This window comes from Oncorhynchus tshawytscha, linkage group LG28 (genome assembly GCF_018296145.1).
Source record: "Oncorhynchus tshawytscha isolate Ot180627B linkage group LG28, Otsh_v2.0, whole genome shotgun sequence".
In the NCBI taxonomy this organism is placed as follows: domain Eukaryota; kingdom Metazoa; phylum Chordata; class Actinopteri; order Salmoniformes; family Salmonidae; genus Oncorhynchus; species Oncorhynchus tshawytscha.
In genome coordinates this window covers 21,194,118-21,216,283 of record NC_056456.1, presented here as the reverse complement: position 1 = coordinate 21,216,283, position 22,166 = coordinate 21,194,118, and the positions used below count along the sequence as shown (strand labels likewise).

Here is a 22,166-nt window from a genome sequence, read left to right as displayed (position 1 = left end):
AGGACAAATATATTTTAATCTTGTTAGAATACAAGTTAATGCCGCAGCTCAGTGACTGAACTTTATAGAGACAAAGGGAAAGATTCACTTTCACAACATTTCTGAATGAGATGGTCTTCCTGGACCATTGAAATTACATTTGAGAAATTGTACAAATAGTTTATCATATAGTTCTCATTACCTGTGTGAGGGTTGCATTTCATCTGAGAAACCCCCCCCAACAGTCCACTCAGCATACTGCAAAGGAACTAACATGCATAAAAAATGAGCATTTAGTGGTCCAGTTTGTCCTGCCACTTTGAGCCCCTTGCCAACAGCACCTTGGTAGCCCTTGATCTATCATGAAGTTAAGCTCAAGCCCTAGACACCCAGAGACGCTATACACACAAAGAAAAGCTTACACTTTCTTAAACTAGAACAAACTCCCAACACACAATTTAAAGGAAAATGCAACAAGTTGAAGACTTTTGTTTTGAAAGAACTGGAAGTGCAGTATGGGGAAAATGCTGTAATTCCTGATGGTAATGAAAATTATATATTGTATCTTGTTTGTATTCAACTAGTCTGGTTCATAGGGTTTCATTTGTCACATGTAGCCAGTGAAAGCTTGACCCATGCATTTGTTCTTTGGCCAAAGGTCTGACATGTTTTTTCAAAAACTGACCCAAATATTTCCACAAAGAAGTATAGATACATTTTGTGTAAAACTGTACCAAAATGATAAATTATTTCCCTTGAAATTAAAATATTTAGATCATAAACCCCCCAAAATTGTCATTATATGATGAAGCTGTGAGGGTCATTATATGAACATTGAACATTGTCCATGAAGTTGAGCTTTTTCCTGGCATATATAGCACAAAGAAATCTCCTCTGGAGGAAGTGTTCAATCTGTAGGTGAATTTACAACCGGTGTGCTCTGAGATATGAGTGTGATCACAATTGGGACGATAATTTACTTGATTTAGGTACTTAGACTAATTTGTGTTATAGGGAGGTGGTTATATCAGGCCAATGTATAACTATTAAGGCTCTCATGTAGGTTTTTCCCCCCACTGCAAACATTTGGTAACATTGCAAATTCACTGATAGAGGGAGATCCCCGTTGGATTCATTTTTCACATGTTCTGATCTAAAGCTGGGCAATATGGACAAAAATTCATATTGTGATAAATTGCCCAAATTGATGTGATAACGAGAAATAGAACATCCCAGGTCTACTCTGATCTATATCCTTAAAAAAAAATGGGTCATAACATCAAACGTAAAGTTCAAATAACAAAATACAAAACAATACATCTAAAAATAAGATCAAGCAAACAGGTGTATTTTTTGGGGGAGGATACATTTGTTAGGATAAATTGTTATAACATTTGACATACTCGCACAGATTTTAAAACTCACAAAGGTTTAAAATGATACCACGACGAATTCAATTGCTGCAGATGACGGGACGTAAAGTGACTGCCCATTTCAAAATCAAGAATCAACTCCCTCCTTCATCTAAGAATTCCTCGTGCAAATCAAATGCAATCTGCCATGCAGAAATCCACCATCTCCAACGGTTGACCTCTGGACCAAGAACAGGTCTGGATAATCAAGACAGTCGGAATTCTATAACATTACAAACAATTCTAGAACTGTTCAGCTGATGAAGGTGAAGAATTTTTATTTTTTTATTTTTTTTAAAGACAAAAATTGCTGATCCAGCTCACTTTGACATTGTCTGTAGGTTGCCACGCCATCTTTTTTTGACATGGCGGCCTCCTCAGTCTCTCACAGCTGAGTACAGCACATTCAAACTTAGCTTTTTCATTTTTTACACCCATGTTATTATTTTGAGTGCCACTTCTTCCTCCTGCATTTTTAAGAAATTAGGCCTTCTAGGATTACCTAAAGAAACAAACCTGACTTTCTATCTCATGATACACAGAATTGTATCTGACAACATTATACCAGCATCCCCATTTAAAATAGAAAACTTTATTTAAAAGAATGCAACTTGATTGACACAATATCCTTCAAGCATTATTTCTTCATTTGAAATATATATCTAAACTGGTCCAATCACCCGCAGCAGAGACGCATGTAAAACTATAGTTCGTCACTCTGGAATTTTGTGCCTTTACAGTGATCTGAAAATGAAATATTGACAAATATTAGACCGCCATCTTGTCAGTTGGCCTGCTGAAAATAACTAGCAATATTTGCAGACATCCAGTAGGTGACACACCATTTACTGCAATGACACTCGCAGAAAAACAAACTACATCATATTGACAAACATACGAGGTGGTTTCTATTCGGATGATAAATTCCAAATAACTCATACTTCACGTAGCACATTCAAACTATCGGCCTACAACCGCAATCTTGTTAAACAAAAATGGCTATTTTGCTCATCTAATAGAGTATCAGTGTCATATAAATCCACAACATCATCCTCTGCGACTCTATACCAATTCAAAAACAAACTGTTAAAAATGTTACGCTGCTCTGTTTCAGAACCGTCAGTTAACAGGGTTGAAACAAAATGGCGGATCAAAGACGATAGTTACGTAAGGGGGAAATCATGACACTACAAATAGAGCTGTTTTAAATGGTAATTGTCTGTATGTATCCATTTTCATATTCTATTTTAGGATGCATAATAAACAAGTGGTCATGTTTGTATTCCCTGGTAGGCACACACGGTACTCATCTAAACATGTTATGGGTAGCGCCATGAAAAATTGCGATATTAAAATGTTACGATATCCCAATTGAGAATTCTCAGGGCATCTGTACTCTATTCTTTACAAATCAAAGCTCTCCAAAGCCCAAACACCCAGATACTATTTTCTATGAACAAATAATCATTGTAAGTCATTTAAATAAATTCATATAAAAAAGCTAATCAAACCCCAATGGTGTTATACATTTGGGTAATAATGTGAGTAATAACAGTTCTAGTTAGTATCTATGCAGAAAGGGGCAAACAGGAGGCCTGGTGAGTGAGAAACCACAACATGTCTGAAACCGTACCTGATACTTCATTGCATAACTTGTCGACCACATGGTCTGTCTCTTTGGCAAAAAGAGAGATGATATCATCTTCAAATTCCTCCACAATGCTTTCACACTGTAACAGAAGAGAGGGGATAGGTTACCACACAACAGACAGCACACCAGGTCCTCTGCACATGAGAGGTTCACAAGCATGTAGTTTCACACAATAGTGGGCACAGCAGTGAGTGAGACTGCCATTTTTCCTCTCGCCATGCTGTTCAGCCATCTTGGATGACTCATGTAACGTAGATAGGCAACACGATTCCAAGTTAGCGATTCCACACACACACATCTTTGCGCATCATAAGATTACTTGCTCGTGGTGCCTAACTTGATCTTAAATATGTGCAATTTACATGCAAGAGCTCAAGATAATTGTAAAGGAACAAAGGAAAATACGTTATCGTCTGCATTTTGGGTTAACCCCTGGCACATCTCCCGAATGAAAAACTTCAACACTGAATGTTACTGTAATAACTGTAAAACAAATTATAATCATAATAATGACCATTTAAAATGCAAGCTTTAATACACATATTTCCAGATATTGTCTTTCTATATTATAGACTACGGTGCATGCAATATACCTTAACTAAAGTAAAGTGGAAAAACAATATCAACGTAGTTTAAAATGTTACGGGCCCAATTATTAAGAACGGAACTGGATTTTCAGATAAAATGAAGCTGTGATATCAACGACCAAGGCATTACATTGACTTCTGTGCTTTCAAAATTAAAATTGAAGTTTACCTCAGTTAACCAAACATAAGAGGCAGTTACCCACCGCTACCAATATTTCAATAGACTTTTGAAAGGCTAATACTTGAAAAAGTATGTGGACATGCAGAACATAGGAAATCATTTAGCTACATCACATACTAATCTGAATGTTATATGAAAGCATGACTGAAAATAAAAATAAATACATTAATATGTGAGTAAATTAATAAATTATTGCCAAACTAACCGCAAATTGTAGGGCATTGGATCCCTCTGGGCCATCAAACTTGAAATTGTTAAAATCAGGAAAATCCCCGGCATCAGAACTTCTTGGAGCAAATCTTTTGTATTGCTTTTTCTTGGTGTCTGGGTCCACATGAAGAGCATAGTCACTCATGCTACCACAAACTCCATCCAGAAGCTCACTCAAGTTGGTCTCAGATCTAGCAAGTGGGACCTGGTGGATAAAAAGACACAAAAGTATATATATAAAAATGTATCAGGTTTAATCTAAATTTAACTTAATTGAGTCCAGTTCTATGACGTTGCATAGGATCCGTCTGGGTCATGTTGGTGACCCCTAACTACTATTCCCATCACACAAACAACCCCTACTTCCCCTATGCTGGAACTATGACATTTAACCTGTAGAAGTATACCCCTTCCCCTTGGAAACAGAACAAAACATGCAGTAGTGTCTAGACAGGTCAAGGTGCACTATGCTCCCGCCCCCGTGGCCTCCCCAGAAGGAGAGAGGGGAAAGGGTGACTGGGTGCAGTGAAAGTGCCGGGGAGGGGGGCTGAGTTAAGGAGCAGGGGGAGGCCAAAACAGCAGCCAAGTGCAGGGTAAACAGTTCAGTCTCATCCTTTGGTCTCTTTTGGTGGTTCATCTTCTCCACCCTCGAATGATCAAAGCAGGAAGTTTTCCTTGTCAATCCCGGTCAAAAGATGCTGGGTGATGGGAAGGGGGGAGGCATATTGCAGATGAACTGGATTTTGTGCAATGTAGATATATCCCTGACCCTATTGTCCCCTTTCATCCTCAGTATGGACCCTTCCGGACCCACTGATTACATTACAGAAGCATTTCCCCCTCCTTTTTTATATCTGACTCTTAGTGACACAAAGGGGCTTCCATGGCTCACTGCCATCTGCTCACAAATAAGATAAAAAGGTTTCAGGGAACTGCCTGAGCCCTGCCACACATCTCTCCTTTTTCAATGTAAAGGACAGGAAGCTATTTGAATGTAGAGATAAATAGTTAATATTGAGGATGGTCTATCAAAGAAAACAAAGGCTTGACAACTTCAACATTAATGTTGAACTGTTAACTAATAGGTTATTGCAAAACAAAAACCAAACAATGTGGAATTTCAAGTGTGCACTGCATTCAACCATAACAGCAATTATTGGGCTAAAGATGCTAACATGCAATTTTGATATTCTTAGTTTCTATACATTTTTATTTTACACCATTAGTGAATTTTATGAAAATGTATGATGAGATCTTGACTTAGTTGTTAAAGAAACATCTAACTTAAATGTAAAAAATATATATAAATAAAAATAAATAAAAACGTCCAGTATTAAAAAATCCAACCTAAAGCAGAACCTTATCAAGCAATCCTGAAAATTAAATTCCTTCCTTCCTTACCAGTATGAGGGGTTTGAAAGGGACCAGTCAATCACACATTTCCTGAAGAATGAGGAGGGGACTAGGCAGGCCTGGCAGAGAAAAGGCTTCTCAGGGATGCTATCTTCCATTGAATTCCCATTTGAAAACCAGCCATTATTGTAACAGAGGAAAGGGGCTTTCAATTTCTTGTGAGAATAATATGGACCAATGAAAAACACAAATTCATAAAAACTAGAATCTATTAATGCCACCATTTACAACAATGTGTAATGTTGTTATAGTCTTCAGAAAAGCGATTGCCACAGTATGTACCTTTATCATGACAATCCAGAAATTGAATTTAATGAAGAGTGACAACAATTTCTCTCTATGGTCCAACCAGAATCATTAAAAGCCATTAATTGAGAATGAAGAAATGAATGAAGAAAACAAACAAATAAATAAATAAATATATATATGTGTGTACAGAAAAAGGTAAGACAAAGGTAAGACATGAACAACTTCCATCAACTTATTCAATTAAGTTCAATGTCTTTGGCTTAATGATTCATTGTTGTAGGTTTAACATTGTGGTGTGAACCTTGCCTTCAGGGAGCCCCACTGGTTGCTGGAGAGCAAAGGAGACTTAAGACCAGCTAATCTCGTATGATGGAATCTAAGCTTGGACACCCCTCCCTCCTTGATTCAGACAGGGTCAAAAGCCAGTGGGGTGGGGGAGGGTTTCTTTGATTTCTGCTCAGAAGTCAAAACAAGCCATTGATTAGCACAACAGGTAGGCCTACACTTCAATAGGGCCGTTAGTACAGAAGTTGATCAGCCATCACTGTCTGCTGTCCGTTTCACTTAAAGGGCTAATCATCAGTTGAAACAATAACAAAGCGTTTCCCCACCACTGATTAAGTAAAAAACTAAGAGATGGGGCTGGAGAAATGTAATCACTCAAATTCATACACAGAGCTATGGATGCAAGGTCTGACCATCCATGATATCAAAATTATAGTTTTAACCATGTTGAGGATAAACAGTGTTTGCTTATATTTACTTTGTTTCTAAACATTGGAGTAAAACATGCTTTTATGTGGGGTTCTGATGAGTTACGACAGTTCAACTAAGCTCATGAGGCCTTTTTATGTTATATTTTTCAAGAATCAACGGGTACATATCATTAATTTATAAGTCCAAAAGTGGACGTAGCAACTGCTGATTGCCCCTTTAAAAGTCAGTGTGCTTACTGTTCAGAGCACTGTAATACCAAACTACTTAAGTCATTACTTAACTCTTCTCTTACGAACATTCATTTTGATTCAGTAATTATAGTTGCGCTATATCATTGCATTCATACACTCCCTCTCTACTAACAACAAGAGGGGTAATGCAGAGGCACACCCCCACAGCTTGAGGGCAAACAAAATGGAATATGAACAAGACTCACATGGGTATACAAACTGTAATTAGCATTTTTCAAATGAACCCTCTTTTAGAAAACACTTAATGAGAGTCTGTGAATATGACATACACAGTTGATCCATAGATTGAGCATAATGAACAGAAAGGAATGAGACAACTTGATGGCAAGAGAAGACCAAGACAACTCAAATGTTTATAATAGTATGTTTGATTACATTCAAACCAATATTAATGAGAGAACTGGAGTTGTCATATTAGGAAATATGTCATAATCCCTTTTACTTGAAAGTTAACTTAAGGGGAAGAGGAAAACATGAAGCAGCCGAGGTAAATAAACAGCATGTTATTAGCTATCAATTACCATCAAAAGGGGATTAACCCCTGAGATCAATAGGTGAGCTGACCAGCTAATGACAGTCCCTGGACACTAGGGATATGACACTGGAACACCACCAGGCCTGACCTCTTCACACTACAACAATGCTTGGTTAGGAAAAGAGGAGAAGACCGTGGATTTGAATTTCCAGAGGGTTAACCAATAAGCAAAGCTTCTGATTTCGGAAATGTAGGTGAAACACAGTGATAAAGCATTTACCAATGCTTACAATGACACAAACTGACATGAAGTTACATACTGATGTTACTTTTCTTATTTTCTTCTGCCGGGATATTTCACAATACACTAAATTCCATTTCTCAAGGTACGAGATTCAGGAAATCGAGCCACGTAACTACCAGACGATTACCGCTGTGCAGCGAACATTCATGTAAGCTCACGAGATCAGGTGGCTTGCGAGGCTACAGGAAACCAGGAACTACTATAAAACCACTAGGCCTAGCCTAAGTTTTGTCAAGTATTTTAGGTATAAATTTGCAATCTATATGAATGATGCATCTATCCAATCTCTAAATTCATAAAATATTTTATTTCCAGGAAGTTCAATCAATAGCCGTGTGTGTACTATGAGATGTTTGGCTTCAGCGGAGTGCACTTTGGCAACAAGCTTTTAAAGTAGCTACCTTTTTATCAGTCAGGCTCCCATCAGGCTTGAGTCTGAAGGCTCCCATATTGATGGTCTTCTTCGGATCAATCTGACTGATTGAATAATTGAGCTCATCAACAATAGCCCTGCATGCTAAAAGAAACAGATATAGGTTAGTACAATATAGGTTAGGAAGTCAGACGTTTACATACACTTAGGTTGGAGTCATTAAAACTCCTTTTTCAATCCACAAATTTCCTGTTAACAAACTATGGTTTTGGCAAGTTGGTTAGGACATCTACTTTGTGCATGTCACAAGTAATTTTTCCAACAATTGTTTACAGACAGATTATTTCACTGTATCACAATTCCAGTGGGTCAGAAGTTTACGTACACTAAGTTGACTGTGCCTTTAAAAAGCTTGGAAAATTCCAGTAAATGATGTCAAGGCCTTAGAAGCTTCTGATAGGCTAATTGACATAATTTGAGTCAATTGGAGGTGTACCTGTGGATGTATTTCAAAGCCTATCTATATCCACAGTAAAACAAGTCCTATATCGACATAACCTGAAAGGCTGCTCAGCAAGGAAGAAGCCACTGCTCCAAAACCGCCATAAAAAAAGCCAGACTACAGTTTGCAACTGCACATGGGGACAAAGATCGTACTTCTTGAAGAAATGTCCTCTGGTCTGATGAAACAAAAATAGAACTGTTTGGCCAAAATGACCATCATTATGTTTGGATGAAAAAGGAGGAGGCTTGCAAGCCAAAGAACACCATCCCAACCGTGGAGCACAGGAGGTGGCAGCATCATGTTGTGGGGGTGCTTTGCTGCAGGAGGGAGTGGTGCACTTCACAAAATAGGTGAGATCACGAGGAAGGAAAATTATGTGGATATATTGAAGCAACATCTCAAGACATCAGTCAGGAAGTTAAAGCTTGGTTGCAAATGGGTCTTCCAAATGGACAGTGACCCCAAGTATACTTCCAAAGTTCTGGCAAAATGGCTAAGGACAACAAAGTCAAGGTATTGGAGTGGCCATCACAAAGCCCTGACCTCAACACTATAGAAAATATGTGGATAGAACTGAAAAAGCGTGTGCCAGCAAGGAGGCCTACAAACCTGACTCAGTTACACCAGCTCTGTCAGGAGGAATGGGCCAAAATTCACCCAACTTATTGTGGGAAGCTTGTGGAAGGCTACCCGAAACATTTGACTCAAGTTAAACAATTTAAAGGCAATGCTACCAAATACTAATTGAGTGTATGTCAACTTCTGACCCACTGGGAATGTGATGAAAGAAATAAAAGCTGAAATAAATCAATCACTCTCTACTATTATTCTGACATTTCAAATTCTGTAAATAAAGTGGTGATCCTAACTGACCTAAAACAGGGAATTTTTTACAAGGATTAGATGTCAGGAATTGTGAAAAACTGAGTTTAAATGTATTTGGCTAAGGTGTATGTAAACTTCCGACTTCAACTGTAGATCCATAGTATGCCCACAGGTAAAGAAAAGTAAAACTGTACAAATGAAATAAGCTTGACAGATGGATGATTAACAGAATGACAGCAACATTGAGATACTACTAGAAAACACAAGTAAATAAGCAATTATATTTATAGAACTGTTGATAAGAAAACATACAGTATATAGCTCAAAATATGATAACAGTTTAATAAAATGTTACTAAAATGCTAATTGTGTTACTTTTTCATTTAACAAAAGTCTTAATACTCACAAAAGCATCAAAGGAAATGCAAAAACATGACTAGAGCCATGCAATACTATTTTGTATACTGATATCTCCTTATGTGTCCACATTCCACACTCTCTATTCAGCTATCCATTACATTTTTTTCAAGACCATTTCAATGATTAAGTGTTACGATCAAGCAAAGCTCAATTCAATGAGTATGTATGAAAACTGCTGTAAAAAGTGTTAAAGCCTCGTCTTTTGACGAGGTCCAAATAATATGTATATAAATTATATCAACACCAAAGTACATTAACCTTTTAACCCTGAGAATGGTAGGTTAGATAGCATCCAGTCACTCTTTAATTAAAAACCAAGGCTTTGGTCGTTGTGGTTAAAAATAAAAATAAAAGTCAGATCTACAATTGGGGGTAATGCTTCACTAAGAATTGTACAGGATTTTCATGCCAGATGTCAGACTGTATGACTGGAGGTCTTCTAACAGTTCTTAAAATGTCATCGATACTATGACGTACAGTAGGCTACACTAATGGCGTACCGTGCTGAGACTTTGTATTGGTAGCTTGACAAGTGTTACATAGTCATGCAAGGATGACTCCAAGGTTTGGTAAGACTGTAGTGTTGGTGTCGCTGTAGTGTTCAAAGAAAGAAAATGGCCATGTGATGAGCTGCCTTTCACCAAGTTCAATTTGGCTTTGTAAAATAAAATTACTAAAACTATGTATTAACTGAAAAAGTTGAATTATGATTAAAGGTTTCCATAGTGATCCTTTTTTATTTTTAGATAAAGATAATTGTAACTCTCTGTCATTCGTACACTTTTGAAATTCAACAGAAATATTTACAAACTGCACCAAAAAAAAACACTTCAAAATATTTGGACAAATAAAATTATTGTCCAGAATTGTACGTGTAAATTGTGTTTAGCAAAGGTTAATAAAAACGAAACGGTTGATAATCAAGAAAATGATCAAATCTAGAATAGGAAACTACTGCCCTGGCAGGTCAGATGATATGAAACGAGCTTACAAGACTTTAGTTTGCGTGACTCAACTTTCACAAAAGTTGATATTTTATGACAATACTTGTTCACTATGCAAATCTATAGTCTGCATTTACTATCAATAACTATTGCATTACATGTACATCCTGAAAACCCCATGTCTAATAGGTAAAAAAGGACCAACTTGACAAATAAACATCACAATTTACCTGAACAATACAGCACCTTGTCTTTTTTCCCTTCTGTAGTTTCGATTAAGATACTCATTGCCATCAAGGCAATTTTTATAATCCATGATGCCATATTTGTTGCCTGAGGGAAAGAGATATGTATAAAGCAAGCAAGCAAAGCCAATTCATTATACGAATACAAAAAAGGTATTTGCCATTCATCGCCTCCCACAGTCTATATAGCAGGTCATATTCTGAAATCAGGTTGGGAGGCAAATAACTGTAAAAGTTGCCTTTCTTAAGAAAGAAAATGTTTTTTAAAAAAGAAAGAAAAGATTTTCACAAACTGTCTAGACATTAAAAAAAGAATGTGTAGCGCTTCAATGTGTTACTCCATCTGTGAAGGGGTATAATTGTACAGAGGCCGAGTATAAGTAGGTTTAACATGGCCACAAAACTGACTGCCTCTCCACAAGTGTGTCTGAGGTTGGCCACAACTTGGCCAAGTTGTGTCATCTTTAGACAAAATATTCAAACAGAACTTAGTCTACAACTTCAAGCTGGTAGTGAAAAGCCTGCTATTGAAAAATAGCGGCACCGGAATAGAGTGGCCATGGATGTAAACAAATACTGAATACCAAATAAAATAAAATGGTTATTTGTCACATGCACCGAATACAACAGGTGTAGGTAGACCTTACCGCGAAATGCTTACTTACAAGCCCTTAACCAACAATGCAGTTAAGAAAATAGAGTTAAGAAGATATTTAAAAAATAAACTAAAGTAAAAACATTTGTTTTTATAAATAAATAAAAAGTAACACAATAAAATAACAAAAACGAGACTATATACAGGGGGTACCGGTACAGAGTCAAATCAAATCAAATCGGTCACATACACATGTTTTGCAGGCTGTATCACATCTGGCCGTGATTGGGTGTCCCATAGTGCGGCGCACATCTGGGTTTGGCCGCGGTAGGCCGTCATTGTAAAGAACAATTTGTTCTTAACTGACTTGCCTAGTTAACTAAAGGTTACACACATTGCGGGTGTAGCGAAATGGTGGTGCTTCTAGTTCTGACAGTGCAGCAATATCTAACAAATAATATCCAACAATTCTAAAACATATACCCAATACACACAAATCTATGTAAGGAATGGAATTAAGAATATATAAATATATAGGACGAGCAATGTCAGAGCGGCATAGACGAAGATACAGTAGAATAGTATAGAATACAGTATATACATAGGAGATGAGTAATGCAAGATATGCAAACATCATTGTAACATTATAAAAGTCAAATCAAATCAAATCAAATTTTATTTGTCACATACACATGGTTAGCAGATGTTAATGCGAGTGTAGCGAAATGCTTGTGCTTCTAGTTCCGACAATGCAGTAATAACGAGCAAGTAATCTAACTAACAATTCCAAAAAAAACTACTGTCATACACAGTGTAAGGGGATAAAGAATATGTACATAAGGATATATGAATGAGTGATGGTACAGAGCAGCATAGGCAAGATACAGTAGATGATATTGAGTACAGTATATACATATGAGATAAGTATGTAAACCAAGTGGCATAGTTAAAGTGGCTAGTGATACATGTATTACATAAGGATGCAGTCGATGATATAGAGTACAGTATCAACGTATGCATATGAGATGAACAATGTAGGGTAAGTAACATTATATAAGGTAGCATTGTTTAAAGTGGCTAGTGATATATTTACATCATTTCCCATGATTAAAGTGGCTGGAGTAGGGTCAGTGTCATTGACAGTGTGTTGGCAGTAGCCACTCAATGTTAGTGGTGGCTGTTTAACAGTCTGATGGCCTTGAGATAGAAGCTGTTTTTCAGTCTCTCCGTCCCAGCTTTGATGCACCTGTACTGACCTCGCCTTCTGGATGGCAGCGGGGTGAACAGGCAGTGGCTCGGGTGGTTGATGTCCTTGATGATCTTTATGGCCTTCCTGTAGCATCGGGTGGTGTAGGTGTCCTGGAGGGCAGGTAGTTTGCCCCCGGTGATGCGTTGTGCAGACCTCACTACCCTCTGGAGAGCCTTACGGTTGAGGGCGGTGCAGTTGCCATACCAGGCGGTGATACAGCCCGCCAGGATGCTCTCGATTGTGCATCTGTAGAAGTTTGTGAGTGCTTTTGGTGACAAGCCGAATTTCTTCAGCCTCCTGAGGTTGAAGAGGCGCTGCTGCGCCTTCCTCACGATGCTGTCTGTGTGAGTGGACCAATTCAGATTGTCTGTGATGTGTATGCCGAGGAACTTAAAACTTGCTACCCTCTCCACTACTGTTCCATCGATGTGGATGGGGGGGTGTTCCCTCTGCTGTTTCCTGAAGTCCACAATCATCTCCTTAGTTTTGTTGACGTTGAGTGTGAGGTTATTTTCCTGACACCACACTCCGAGGGCCCTCACCTCCTCCCTGTAGGCCGTCTCGTCGTTGTTGGTAATCAAGCCTACCACTGTTGTGTCGTCCGCAAACTTGATGATTGAGTTGGAGGCGTGCATGGCCACGCAGTCGTGGGTGAACAGGGAGTACAGGAGAGGGCTCAGAACGCACCCTTGTGGGGCCCCAGTGTTGAGGATCAGCGGGGAGGAGATGTTGTTGCCTACCCTCACCACCTGGGGGCGGCCCGTCAGGAAGTCCAGTACCCAGTTGCACAGGGCGGGGTCGAGACCCAGGGTCTCGAGCTTGATGACGAGCTTGGAGGGTACTATGGTGTTGAATGCCGAGCTGTAGTCGATGAACAGCATTCTCACATAGGTATTCCTCTTGTCCAGATGGGTTAGGGCAGTGTGCAGTGTGGTTGAGATTGCATCGTCTGTGGACCTATTTGGGCGGTAAGCAAATTGGAGTGGGTCAAGGGTGTCAGGTAGGGTGGAGGTGATATGGTCCTTGACTAGTCTCTCAAAGCACTTCATGATGACGGATGTGAGTGCTACGGGGCGGTAGTCGTTTAGCTCAGTTACCTTAGCTTTCTTGGGAACAGGAACAATGGTGGCCCTCTTGAAGCATGTGGGAACAGCAGACTGGTATAGGGATTGATTGAATATGTCCGTAAACACACCGGCCAGCTGGTCTGCGCATGCTCTGAGGGCGCGGCTGGGGATGCCGTCTGGGCCTGCAGCCTTGCGAGGGTTAACACGTTTAAATGTCTTACTCACTTAGGCTGCAGTGAAGGAGAGACCGCATGTTTCCGTTGCAGGCCGAGTCAGTGGCACTGTATTGTCCTCAAAGCGGGCAAAAAAGTTATTTAGTCTGCCTGGGAGCAAGACATCCTGGTCCGTGACTGGGCTGGGTTTCTTCCTGTAGTCCGTGATTGACTGTAGACCCTGCCACATACCTCTTGTGTCTGAGCCGTTGAATTGAGATTCTACTTTGTCTCTGTACTGGCGCTTAGCTTGTTTGATAGCCTTGCGGAGGGAATAGCTGCACTGTTTGTATTCAGCCATGTTACCAGACACCTTGCCCTGATTAAAAGCAGTGGTTCGTGCCTTCAGTTCCACACGAATGCTGCCATCAATCCACGGTTTCTGGTTAGGGAATGTTTTAATCGTTGCTATGGGAACGACATCTTCAACGCACGTTCTAATGAACTCGCACACCGTATCAGCGTATTCGTCAATGTTGTTGTCTGACGCAATACGAAACATCTCCCAGTCCACGTGATGGAAGCAGTCTTGGAGTGTGGAGTCAGCTTGGTCAGACCAGCGTTGGACAGACCTCAGCGTGGGAGCTTCTTGTTTTAGTTTCTGTCTGTAGGCAGGGATCAACAAAATGGAGTCGTGGTCAGCTTTTCCGAAAGGAGGCCGGGGCAGGGCCTTATATGCGTCGCGGAAGTTAGAGTAACAATGATCCAGGGTCTTTCCACCCCTGGTTGCGCAATCGATATGCTGATAAAATTTAGGGAGTCTTGTTTTCAGATTAGCCTTGTTAAAATCCCCAGCTACAATGAATGCAGCCTCCGGATAAATCGTTTCCAGTTTGCAGAGAGTTAAATAAAGTTTGTTCAGAGCCATCGATGTGTCTGCTTGGGGGGGATATATACGGCTGTGATTATAATCGAAGAGAATTCTCTTGGTAGATAATGCGGTCTACATTTGATTGTGAGGAATTCTAAATCAGGTGAACAGAAGGATTTGAGTTCCTGTATGTTTCTTTCATCACACCATGTCACGTTGGCCATAAGACATACGCCCCCGCCCGTCTTCTTACCAGAAAGATGTTTGTTTCTGTCGGCGCGATGCGTGGAGAAACCCGCTGGCTGCACCGCTTCGGATTGCGTCTCTCCAGTGAGCCATGTTTCCGTGAAGCAAAGAACGTTACAGTCTCTGATGTCCCTCTGGAATGCTACCCTTGCTCGGATTTCATCAACCTTGTTGTCAAGAGACTGGACATTGGCAAGAAGAATGCTAGGGAGTGGTGCACGATGTGCCCGTCTCCGGAGTCTGACCAGAAGACCGCTTCGTTTCCCTCTTTTTCTGAGTCGTTTTTTTTTTTTGGTCGCTGCATGTGATCCACTCGGTTACACTGGTTGTAAGGCAGAACACAGGATCCGCGTCGCGAAAAACATATTCTTGGTCGTACTGATGGTGAGTTGACGCTGATCTTATATTCAGTAGTTCTTGTCGGCTGTATGTAAAGAAACCTAAGACCTGGGGTACTAGTGTAAGAAATAACACGTAAAAAAACAAAAAACTGCATAGTTTCCTAGGAACGCGAGCGAGGCGGCCATCTCTGTCGGCGCCGGAAGTTGTGTGACTTGTGTTCCATTTATTAAAGTGGCCAATAATTTAAAATCTGTGTATGCAGGCAGCAGCCTCTCTGTGCTAGTGATGGCTATTTAACAGTCTGATGGCCTTGAGATAAACAGCTTCTTTCAGTCTCTCGGTCCCAGCTTTGATGCACCTGTACTGACCTCGCCTTCGGAATGATGGTGAACAGGCAGTGGCTCGGGTGGTTGTCGTCCTTGGTGATCTTTTTGGCCTTCCTGTGACATCAGGTGCTGTAGGTGTCCTGGGAGGGCAGGTAGTTGGCCCCCAGTGATGCGTTGCGCAGACCGCACCACCCTCTGGAGAGCCCTGTGGTTGTGGGCGGTGCAGTTGCTGTACCAGGCGGTGATAGAGCCCGACAAGATGCTCTCAATTGTGCATCTGTAAAAGTTTGTGAGGGTTTTAAGTGACAAGACAAATGTATTCAGCCTCCCGGGGTTGAAGAGGTGCTGTTGTGCCTTCTTCACCACATTGTCTGTATGGGTGGACCATTTCAGTTTGTCAGTGATGTGTACGCCGAGCAACTTAAAAGTTCCCACCTTCTCCACTGCTGTCCTGTCGATGTGGATGGATGGATGCTCCCTCTGCAGTTTGCTTTAGTCCACAATCATCTCCTTTGTTTTGTTGACGTTGAGTGTTAAGTTATTTTCCTGGCACCACACTCCCAGGGCCTCGTTGTTGTTGTTGGTAATCAAGCTTACTACTCTTGTGACGTCTGCAAACTTGTTGATTGCGTTGGAGGCGTGCTTGGCCACGCAGGCATGGGTGAACAGGGAGTACAGGAGGGGGCGGAGTACGCACCCTTGTGGGGCTCCAGGTTTGAGGATCAACATGCGGGGATACAGGTTAGTTGAGGTCATTTGTACATGTAGGTAGGGGTAAAGTGACTATGCATAGATAATAAACAGCGAGTACCAACAGCGTAAAAAAAAGGAAAGGCACATAGTCCAGGTGGCCATTTGATTAATTGTAGAAGCTGTTTTGGACCTTTTGGACCTAGACTTGGTGCTCCGGTACCGCTTGCTGTGTGGTAGCAGAAAGAACAGTCTATAACTTGTGTGACTGGAGTCTTTGGCAATTCTTAGGGCCTTCCTCTGACACCGCCTAGTATATAGGTCCTGGATGGCAGGAAGCTTGGCCCCAGTGATGTACTGGGCTGTACGCACTACCCTCTGTAACGCCTTACAGTCAGATGCCGAGCAGTTGCCATACCAGGCAGTGATGCAACCGGTCAGGATGCTCTCGATGGTGCAGCTGTAGAAATTTGAGGATCTTGGGACACATGCCAAATCATTTCAGTCTCCTGAATGGGAAAATGCGTTGTCGTGCTCTCTTCACAAATTTCTTGGTGTGTTTGGACTAGAGGTCGACCGATTAATCGGAATGGCCGATTAATTAGGGCCGATTTCAAGTTTTCATAACAAATCGGAAATTGGTATTTTTGGGTGCCGATTTGCCGATAAAAAAAAAAAGTTTAATACCTTTTTAACTAGGCAAGTTAGTTAAGAACACAGTCTTATTTTCAATGACGGCCTAGGAACGGTGGGTTAACTGCCTCGTTCAGGGGCAGAACGACAGATTTTCACCTTTTCAGCTCGGGGGATCCAATCTTGCAACCATACAGTTAATTAATCCAACGCAATAATGACCTGCCTCTCTCTCGTTGCACTCCACAAGGAGACTGCTTGTTACGCGAATGCAGTAAGCCAAGGTAAGTTGCTAGCTAGCCTTAAACTTATCTTATAAAAAACAATCAATCATAATCACTAGTTAACTACACATGGTTGATGATATTACTAGATATTATCTAGCGTGTCCTGCGTTGCATATAATCTGACTGAGCATACAAGCATACAAGTATCTAAGTATCTGACTGAGCGGTGGTAGGCAGAAGTAGGCGCGTAAACATTCATTCAAACAGCACTTTCGTGCGTTTTGCCAGCCGCTCTTCATTGTGCATCAAGCATTGCGCTGTTTATGACTTCAAGCCTATCAACTCCCGAGCTGAGGCTGGTGTAACCGAGGTGAAATGTCTCGCTAGTTAGCGCGCGCTAATAGCGTTTCAAACATCACTCGCTCTGAGCCTTCTAGTAGTTGTTCCCCTTGCTCTGCATGGGTAACGCTGCTTCGATGGTGGCTGTTGTCGTTGTGTTGCTGGTTCGAGCCCAGGGAGGAGCGAGGAGAGGTACGGAAACCACACTGTTACACTGGCAATACTAAAGTGCCTATAAGAACATCTAATAGTCAAAGGTTAATGAAATACAAATGGTATAGAGGGTAATAGTCCTATAATTCCTATAATAACTACAATCTAAAACTTCTTACCTGGGAATATTGAAGACTCATGTTAAAAGGAACCACCAGCTTTCATATGTTCTCATGTTCTGAGCAAGGAACTGAAATGTTAGCTTTCTTACATGGCACATATTGCACTTTTACTCTCTTCTCCAACACTTTGTTTTTGCATTATTTAAACCAAATTGAACATGTTTCATTATTTACTTGAGGCTAAATTGATTTTATTGATGTATTATATTAAGTTAAAATAAGTGTTCATTCAGTATTGTTGTAATTGTCATTATTACAAATAAATAAATAAAAATTGGCCGATTAATCGGTATCGACTTTTTTGGTCCTCCAATAATCGCTAATGGTATCGGCGTTGGAAAATCACAATCGGCCGATTATTTATTATTTTATTTATTTGTAATAATGACAACGTTTGAATGAATGTTTACGTGCCTGCTTCTGCCTACCACCGCTCAGTCAGACACTTAGATGCTTGTATGCTCAGTCAGATTATATGCAACGCAGGACACGCTAGATAATATCATCAACCATGTGTCTTTATGTGATCTGTCCCCAAATTAATATAGTTGGTTCAGAGTTAGTTTTGATATTTCAACCTGCGTGTCCTGATCGCGTCTGGTGTTGGTCAAAATAAACATGCGCGCGATGGCGGACGCACGCCCGCGAGCGGTCACAATGATTAAATAACATTAATGTGTACATTTATTTTGCGACGCAAGCGGTGTGGACCATACATACTGATCAACATGTCACTGGCGTCCAGTCGGCGTTTTGAAAGCGTCAAAATACGTTGACTGCGTTGAATGCAGCATAGAGAAACAAAATAAAGTTGTCGGGCAGCCTTTTCATGTAGCCTACGGAGGGTAAAAACATTATGAAGACAGACCAAATGCTATCCTGACATGAACTAACAATTCCATCAGTCAGAAGCATAATAGGCGACTAGCTTGCAATAGACCCTTGGCTAGACGCGAACTTACCTGTTTCAACGGTCAGGTGAGTGAGAATGGGGAACAACTTTTCAGCACGGTGGGCTATATCGGTGAATTCGGACTTCAGACCCCTGAGACAACGTTGTGGATTCTGATTGAACATAAAACAAACGGCTAAAGTGAAGTTCTTTTTTTGCTCTTCATCTGTTTTGAATTAAACATGATCATCTACCTTAGTCTACTGACAGTGCATACTTACATGCTTGTTCCAGGAGTTGCCACGTTCAGCTAGGAAACAACAATGACATCTGAGTGAGCCAATAGTATTGTGTAAACTCAGCACATTATAGCCAATGACTGAACGCTGCCTCTTGAATGAACATGCTGAGAACACCGACGTCTAGTTGCTCTGAGGTGTGTTCCAGATCGACCAAACAATCGCATGCTTTTGAGATAACTTTAAATTGATGCTTGTGAGTGAGTGAGTCATTAGCTAGTGATGCGCGGGTTAATTCATAACCCGCAGTCTTCGCGGTTATAACTGACCGGGCAGAAAAAGTCGACGTGAATCCAAGGAGGCAAAAGGACCGTCTCTGAATTTAATTCAATAAGAGAAAATCTGCGAAAGGAGATTTGAAAATAAAGAGAAGGTTGGGCCAGAAAAGTAATGTTAAGGAACGACTTGGTGAAGTGGTAAACAATGTTGACAGTCATATGATGTTGACTTCAAATAGGCCTATGGCATGTCAATTGAACTGTAGCCTACTGTCCAGATGGGTTAAATGGAAACTGAAATCTGGACACTGACTGTTAGGTCTAACACCTCTCACATAGCCTCAAATAACCCCTGCAGAATTAAAAATGTCTTCCAGTAAAATGATACAGAAAATGTAGACACAATTTGGACTTGGGAACAGGAGTGGAGAAATATTATTTATTTATTTCAGCATCTTGAGAGAATGGGAATGCACAGTTAGATATTATCTGTAGAGGTGCTATCTTTAACAGCATCATAAAAGCTGATAGTATTTCAACCACATAAAATATGCATCCAAGCTGAACTGAAATCTTATCAGAAACATGTTGGGTCATTTTCCACATCATTCTATTTTCTTACAATCGGATGTCATTTTGAAATTTTGCAAAGAAAATCTTTCCAGTTTATTTGTTGTTGAGTTTTTGCATTTTCTCCCCGGTCCCTAAACGTCTTTGCTTCACGAAAGATGACGGAGAACTTTACCTATGTCAACTAGATTGAAGCATTCATTCTATCAATTTATGACATTCTGGTGAGCAAGGGTTTATTTAGTCTTCTAGGGAAACATTTATAGACAAGCTGACTAACAAATAGCCTACCAAAATGTTGGAAAATATAAGCAGAAACATATCTAAATCAGGCAACAACAAAAAATCCTACACCCTTTGTCAAAAAATGTGACTGTAGCCTATAGTGCATTATCTTTATTTGCGGGTTAGGCTCGGGTGCAGGCCTCAGATTTTCACTTCATCACATAGCCTGTTAGAGCGGTTGCAGATGGGTTATTAACAATTACGGGCAGGTGCAGGTAAACAAACCTAACTCGTAGCAGTGTCATGGGTGACCTGCCTGACAATTTTTGGGGGGGAAACGGCTAACTTCCTACAATTCTACACATTTTGCCATGGGGCAAATAGAAAAATGTACAATTATATATCTAATCTCATGCTATTCTACACATTTGCAATAAGGCTGAGATAATTTAGCATTTTTAAAGATCATTTCCTGCAATTCTACAGATTGCCATGGTGCAGAGAGAAAAATGTGCAAAATTCTGTAATTCTAAATATTGTTGTCATGCTTATTACCTGTTCATATGCTATCTGGGGAGCGGGGGGGTCTCCAGAGAGCCCATGCCCCACCCCCCACCTCGTGGGGGCTACGGGGGTGTGTTGTATATCAGTGAGTAGCTCCTCAGTCAATAACAATAACACAATTTCAACAATGTGCTATAATAGTTTGTTTACATCTTATAAATTATTATAAACAAATAATTAACAGTTTATAAACTTTTTATTAACCCTTTATCATTCATCTTACGGGTAGTGGTCAATAACATAACCCTCATTTATTGTATAATAACCATGGGTGTGCTGGTATCATTCTTCCTTGCAGGCTTTTAGGATAACCCTTTCACCCTAGTCCATTCTATTAGAAATGAACAATTAGTTATGTTAGCTTAGCTTAATTCTGGGCCCGTGATAAAGGAGATTTCCATTGCTTGTGTTGATTTAGACATCATTGTTTTGCATTCATGGACAAAGTGATGATATCATGGTGCTTCTTTTCTATACATAAAAATGTTTTTTGTCTCTTAATTTTGGTGGTTAGTAATTCAAAGTAGTCAAGCACTATCAGCAAACTAGAGGTGTGCTAGAATGACTGTTGGTTTCACATTGTGCCTCCAGCTAGTGACAGGTGGTCCCTTCACAGGGGAATTCAACCTGGTTTTCTGACCAGTAACAGCATATTATCCACAAATCCCCTTCTCTTATGAATGGGGAGTATGTGTACATTGAGAAGTCTCAATAGAGGCGGCAGGGTAGCCTAGTGGTTAGAGCGTTGGACTAGTAACCGAAAGGTTGCCAGTTCGAATCCCCGAGCTGACAAGGTACAAATCTGTCGTTCTGCCCCTGAACAGGCAGTTAACCCACTGTTCCTAGGCTGTCATTGAAAATAAGAATTTGTTCTTAACTGACTTGCCTAGTAAAATAAAGGTAAAATAAAAAAATAAAAAAAATAGAAATTAAAGATTGTGATAGATATGATAGAGTTGGTTCTTTATTCTGAAAGAGAATAGTATATTATTCAACTATTAGTTGAAATAGACACTTTTGAAATATTTATATCCATCAATGTGAAGCTTTCTACAGAGCCCCCATAGAATGGATCTTGAATTGCATTTCAGCATGTACTGTATATAGTGTGTAAAAATGTCTGATAGTGATACAATTCTGATGGTAAATTATTATCTACTTGGTCTTCAGTAAGGACTGATAGTGATATACTGATAGTAGGTCTTGCTTCCCAGAACTGTGCTGGTATGTCATATGAAGAGCTGAATGATGACCTTTAGCACAATGGGCAGGAGGCCCAAACTAAGAGGTTGGATGAACTTTTCCCCCATCTGCAGCCGTCAGTGGTAAAGGTAAGCATTTAGTTGAAAGGTTGCTTTTTGATGTCCCAGAGAGCTTCTGGATGAGAACAAGGTCAGAGTAAACATACAATACGATGTGTTATCTACTCCTGACAAATCAGCAAACAGGGATTACGTGACTGCGTTGACCAACAGCCATTGGGAAAACTTGCAACCAGCTTGGCACCGCAGGAGCATGCCAGTGCTCAGTTTTCACATGGATTGATAGTATTTTGGGGGGAAGTTAGTGTACGTCACTGGAGTTG

The 22,166-nt window shown here is 40.3% G+C and overlaps 1 protein-coding gene across 3 annotated transcripts; it reads right to left on the bottom strand.

The window, feature by feature from the left end:
- Positions 1 to 1,963: 1,963 nt before the first annotated feature.
- LOC112226910 (protein canopy-1) lies at positions 1,964 to 18,980 on the bottom strand. 3 transcript variants are annotated; one of them, XM_042307931.1, is made up of 7 exons: positions 18,776 to 18,881; positions 18,534 to 18,649; positions 10,727 to 10,829; positions 7,831 to 7,946; positions 4,016 to 4,225; positions 3,025 to 3,121; positions 1,964 to 2,135 (listed from the first exon to the last, which is right to left on the bottom strand). In XM_042307931.1, exons 3-7 carry the CDS (start codon positions 10,818 to 10,820, stop codon positions 2,095 to 2,097), a joined length of 558 nt encoding a protein of 185 aa, XP_042163865.1. In that variant the 5' UTR covers positions 10,821 to 10,829; positions 18,534 to 18,649; positions 18,776 to 18,881; the 3' UTR covers positions 1,964 to 2,094. The 3 variants fall into 3 exon arrangements, with proteins under 3 accessions (XP_042163865.1, XP_024247345.1, XP_024247343.1); XM_024391577.2 differs by lacking the exon at positions 18,534 to 18,649 and having other exon boundaries at positions 18,776 to 18,912; XM_024391575.2 differs by lacking the exons at positions 10,727 to 10,829; positions 18,534 to 18,649 and having other exon boundaries at positions 18,776 to 18,980.
- Positions 18,981 to 22,166: the final 3,186 nt, after the last annotated feature.

What these genes read in the sequence shown, in the direction of transcription:
- LOC112226910 (XM_024391575.2), bottom strand. Translation starts at nt 18,890, where the DNA reads ATGTTCAATCAGAATCCACAACGTTGTCTCAGGGGTCTGAAGTCCGAA. An exon ending in GGAGCCTGACTGATAAAAAG is followed by an intron (nt 4,226 to 7,830) that starts GTAGCTACTTTA and finishes TTTATCCACCAG; the next exon opens with GTCCCACTTGCTAGATCTGA. An exon ending in GTTATGCAATGAAGTATCAG is followed by an intron (nt 2,136 to 3,024) that starts GTACGGTTTCAG and finishes TTTCATTTTCAG; the next exon opens with ATCACTGTAAAGGCACAAAA.